This window comes from Microtus oregoni, unplaced genomic scaffold (genome assembly GCF_018167655.1).
Source record: "Microtus oregoni isolate MIOR12 unplaced genomic scaffold, Mior012 000015F_ref0000493, whole genome shotgun sequence".
In the NCBI taxonomy this organism is placed as follows: Eukaryota; Metazoa; Chordata; class Mammalia; order Rodentia; family Cricetidae; genus Microtus; species Microtus oregoni.
The window spans coordinates 24,814,255-24,819,662 of NW_024543074.1; the positions used below are offsets into that span (position 1 = coordinate 24,814,255).

The 5,408-nt window shown below is 38.7% G+C and overlaps 1 protein-coding gene across 1 annotated transcript; it reads left to right on the forward strand.

The window, feature by feature from the left end:
• Positions 1 to 939, forward strand: LOC121456471 (olfactory receptor 1500-like). Its single transcript, XM_041664633.1, has one exon. It carries the CDS (start codon positions 1 to 3, stop codon positions 937 to 939), a length of 939 nt encoding a protein of 312 aa, XP_041520567.1.
• The last annotated feature ends 4,469 nt before the right edge of the window (positions 940 to 5,408 follow it).

Below are 5,408 nucleotides of genomic sequence, written 5' to 3' on the forward strand. Positions count from 1 at the left end.
ATGATGGGAAACAACCAAAGTGTCATTCATCAGTTCCTCCTCCTGGGCCTGCCCATCCCTCCAGAGCACCAGCACCTGTTCTATGCCCTGTTCCTGGCCATGTACCTCATCACTGTCCTGGGGAACCTCATCATCATTATCCTCATTCTACTGGACTCCCATCTCCACACTCCCATGTACTTGTTTCTCGGCAACTTATCCTTTTCTGACCTCTGTTTTTCCTCAGTCACCATGCCAAAATTGTTGAAGAGCATGCAGGCCCAAGACCCATTCATCTCCTATGCGGATTGTCTGACACAAATGTACTTTTTTATGGTTTTTGGAGACATGGAGAGCTTCCTTCTTGTGGTCATGGCCTATGACCGCTATGTGGCCATCTGCTTCCCCCTTCATTACACCAGCATCATGAACCCTAAGTTCTGTGCTAGTCTATTGATTCCATTGTGGATGCTGACCGCGTTTCATGCCATGACGCACACCCTACTCATGGCTAGATTGTCTTTTTGTGAGAAGAATGTGATCTCCCAATTTTTCTGTGACATATCTGCACTCCTGAAGTTGGCTTGCTCAGACACTTCTGTTAATGAGTTGATGATATTTATCATGGGTGGGCCCATCATTATTGTACCATTCCTACTCATTGTTATGTCTTATGCAAGGATTGTCTCCTCCATTCTCAAGTTTTCTTCTGCCAAGGGCATCCACAAGGTCTTTTCTACCTGTGGTTCCCACCTGTCCGTGGTCTCACTGTTCTATGGGACGATTATTGGTCTCTACTTATGTCCATCATCCAATAACTCTACTGTGAAGGAGACTACTATGACTATAATGTACACAGTGGTGACTCCCATGCTGAATCCTTTCATCTACAGCTTGAGGAACAGTGATATGAAGAGGGCTCTAAGAAGAGTTATCTATGACAAGAATATCTCTTTGTAATAGTAGCACTTGGGCTTGCTATTTGCTGGTGAAATGTGGTGGAAGGAGACAGGAACGATAGGAATCAGTATCAGTGAATGAAAAGATGAGATGAAAGGAGAGAGTTCTTGGAGAGGGGGTTGAAATTGGAAAACATTTGAATAGAAGTGTTGAAAATTAGTGTAGTCAAAATTCCCTGATAACTATGAGGGAGATCATAGTGAGGTCAACAAAGCAATGGGGTATACGGAGTTTCAACTGGTCATCTCTTGTAGCAAGGTAAGACTTCCAGTGGTGGAACTAACGGCATTTGATTGATATTTTTGTTTCTTTGTTTTTGTTTTTATTGTTTTTATTTAATTCATTTATTAATTTTACACCCCAACCACAGTTTCTCTTTCTTCCTCTCCTCACATTCCTTCTCCTCACCTTTCCTCTACCTTCCTTCAATCCACTTCTCCCCTTTTTCTGTTCAAAAATGGCAGTCTGGGAGCATAGAAAATTGCAGAGCTCAATAAAAAGCAATTAAAAAGGGCAGTCCTCCCACCAGTATCAACCGAAGCATAGAATACCAGGTTGCATTAAGACTAAGTTCCTATCCTTGTATTAAAGGTAGACAACGCAATACAGTATGAGGAATAGGTTTCTAAGAGCAAGCCAAAACCTTAGGGACAGCCCCTGCTTGCATTGTTTGAAGTGCCACAAGTAGACCAAACTATACAACTGTCATATGTATGTAAAGGGCCCAGGTAAGTCCCATGCAGTCTCCCTGGTTGTTGGATCAGAATCTGTATCTTTTAATGAGCCAGATTAGCTGATTTTGTGGATTCTCTTGTAATGTTCTTGACTCCTCTGACTCCTACAATCCTTTCTTTCTTCATCAAGGTTTTCTAAGTTTGACATAATATTTGGCTGTGGGTCTCTATCTGTTTCCATCAGTTACTGGATGAAGACTCTCTGATGACAATTAGGGTAGTCAACAATCTGATCACAGGAGATGGCCAGTTTGTGTTACATATTCATTATTTCTAGAATTTTTACCTGGAAGGGGGGATCATGCTTTAAAATTTGTGGGTGTTTCCCTTGTACCAGGTTTATACCTTACCTTGAAAGGTCACTCTTTTCTAATCACCTCTTCAGAACTCTCCCATTCCACCCTCTCCAAACCTGCTGTGAATATTTGATCTCACTATGAAAGCTGAGACTATGTTAATGAAATCAATCTTGAGTCAGAGCCAGTAACCTGTTGACAGGAATTAGTCATATAAAGTATTAAGGACCCAGGAAAATGAATGAAGACATACACAGGAAGGCATAAGGAGGGACTAAGAGATTCATCATCTTTTGGTTTGAGACAAGTAGAAAGATGCTTCCTGTGATGAGTTTCTGTTCAAAAAGGAAGGTCAAGTGGCTTCTTCTTTGGTTCTCTGATCTAGTAGGTGTTCACCCAAAATCTAACTTAATCTTTACCGGTAAATAGAACAATAGAGAATTAGTACACACCTACATTTGGCAATAGTGGCAATCCAATGCTAGCAAGACAAGAAATCCACCAGGCTATAGGTGAAGGTCAAGGTGCTAACAGTGAGGCTATGGGGACACAAATAGCAGTTAAAATAGCAGTAGATTCAGGTGCATCCACTAAGCCAACATGAAAAAATCTTCTGGTGTTACAACATGTTGCATGACCACACAAACAGAAAAAACACACCATGCTGTGATATTGATGGCAATATGAGGTTCTACTTCAAGAACTAACACAACTGGTGGGGACCCCAGAGGGTGGGCTCCTACTCTGGAATTGTAGAAGCAACTCTGAGCTCACTGCTGACATTACTGCTTTCAGACAAGCTGAAATAGGAAGATTTGGTAAGACACCTGGAAAATTCTTAAGGAGAAAGTTAAGCAATATTAGAAAGAGAAATCTTTCCTATATTAAGAATGGCAAACGTCACAATGCAAGGAATAGGAAACTCAATAGCACTACTGTTGATGACTTGAAAGTATAAAACATAAATGAAGGGATAACTGACTTATCTGGGATTGAGTAATGTTGCTATAATTGTAATGTTGCTTATAATTACTATCAGTTTGGTAATTCATATTTTATCCATAAAAAGTGGTTTGATTACTGTACCAAAGGTGAAATTTTGATTGATAAGACACAATTCTTAGAAAGATTTACTAAATAAAATAAGAAAAAAAATTAGTTGATAAGATGCAAGCCTTAAAAATGACCTACTAATAAAAATAAGAAAAATACTCAGACACAGACAAGGGAATTTAGACAAAAATCTACCACACCACTGCACGATAAAATTGAAGAGGAGTGGTCCAAGGTTATTAGAAAACCAATCTTAGTTTACCTAGTTACTATGCAAGAATGACTAGGAGATGAAAGATACCACTGAGGTTATAAGGAAATAGAATACTGCAGAAATAATAGATTTGAGGAGATTTAAAGAAGTCTCATTTCATATGGTATGCATCCACCCTATGTGAAACAGTTGTTAAATTCATGGGCAACCCCCAAGACCAAAAAGATTCAGCTACAGTAGTATTGGAAGCTGATCCTCACTTACAATAGTGAACTTGGTAGACAGAGGAAGCTAGGCATATAAAACTAAGGAACAGGCCTAGAGGCATCAATGTTTTTTCTCAAGATCAACATCTATACGAAGGTCAATATACTGACTTGCAATAACAATTTGAATTTGATGACACCATGTTGCTTCATTATTTAGCTTTAAATGCTTGGGGAAAAGTTTAAAAATGAGAAAGAAGATCTGAGTCATTTATTAAATTAGACAAAGCCCAAAATAAGACTTCAATGCTTTTTTTTGCAAAGATTGATTTTAGCTATAAATAGGATAGTAACTGATTCAGAAGTCAGAAAAATATTGATTGAATATTTTGCTCTTTAAAATGGTAATTCATCAAGTAAAAGGGTGATTACATCTTTAATTCCAAGATCAACACCAACAGATAAATGGAATAGAAGACAGCTAATGTTTGATCTCACACTTCTGATGAGACTTTGATTGGAGGACTGAATTCTAAAAGTTTTAAGGAAAATCATGTCAGATGTTTTAATTGTGATAGGCAAGGTAATTTGAAACAGGATTGTAAACAAGTTGCTCTTAGAAGCAATCCTTTTTCTAGAGATCCAAATAGAAGGTCCCAGTTTTCTGGAGTATTCAGAAGGTATGCCAAAGTCTATCATTAAACTAATAAATGCAGATCAACAAAGGATAAGCAAAGTAACACTTTGGCAACAGGAAACACCTTAGGGGTCCTCCTGCAGGTCTCATTATCAAATAAGGCTTAATCATTCTCTTTTGGTATTAAAGACACTTATCCATAAAACAACTAAAAGACTTAATTTTTGTTGTTAAAAAACACACATCTCTGAATGTGATCAAGTACAAAACAGCTTCAATAGATAAAACAAAAAACTCAAGAGAGACCAAAAACAAGGATGTTGACAAACATCAAGACCAAAGCTAAAAATGCAAATAAATGACATTGTAATGGAATGTTTCATAGACACAGGCACAGTGGTAGCAGTAATTTCACCAAAATCAGGAAGTAAATGTTAAGCTTCTAAAAATGTGAACTTTATCCGAGGTAAAGTAAAGTAGAAGGTGGGTCAAATGCATAGTACCAAAAGGAAGATAGAGGAATTAAGGCCGAATGTGTCTAAGAAAACAATGAATTTATGGGGACTTGGTTTGTTACAAAGAGAAACATAGATTAACATTCCTCCAATCTCAGAAACAAACCATGAAAGAAAGAATATATCTGAGAGAAATATTAAAAGGTATTATCAAGAAAAATCACAGATCATTCAGGTTGTATATAAGCAGGCACAACAACTGTTGATCTTTCACAGATACCAATAGCCTGACCTTTAAAATGGCCAACAGACAAACCTGTCTGTGTGGAACAATGGCCCTTGACAACAGAAAAATTATAGGCACAAGAACAGCTGGTAAGGAGCAGCTAAATGCCTAATGTATTGGAAAATTGACCAGCCCTAGGCTTTCTCCTATATTTGTCATTAAAAAAATAATCTGGATACTATAGAATGGTAGCATATCTGAGAGCTATAAATAAAGTGATTCAACCAATGTACTCTTCACAGTTTGGGATTCCCTTCCCTTCTTTTTTTTTTTTTTAATTGAGAAAAGGAGAAAAAAAAAAACAAGTTTCTTCCTCCTCCCAGCCTCCCATTTCCCTCCCCCTCCTCCCACCCTTCTCCCCCTCCTCCCACCCTTCTCCCCCTCCCCCCACTCCTCTCCCCCTCCCTCTCCAGTCCAATGAGCAGTCAGTGTTCCCTGCCCTGTGGTAAGTCCTAGGTCCTCCCCCCTCCATCCATTTCTAGGAAGATGAACATCCAAACTGGCTAGGCTCCCACAAAGCCATCACATTACTTAGGATCAAAACCCTGTGCCATTGTCCTTGGCTTCTCATCAGCCCTCATTGTTTGC

Bases quoted from the DNA above. Each gene is read 5' to 3' on its own strand.
- LOC121456471 (XM_041664633.1), top strand. From the start codon at position 1: ATGATGGGAAACAACCAAAGTGTCATTCATCAGTTCCTCCTCCTGGGC.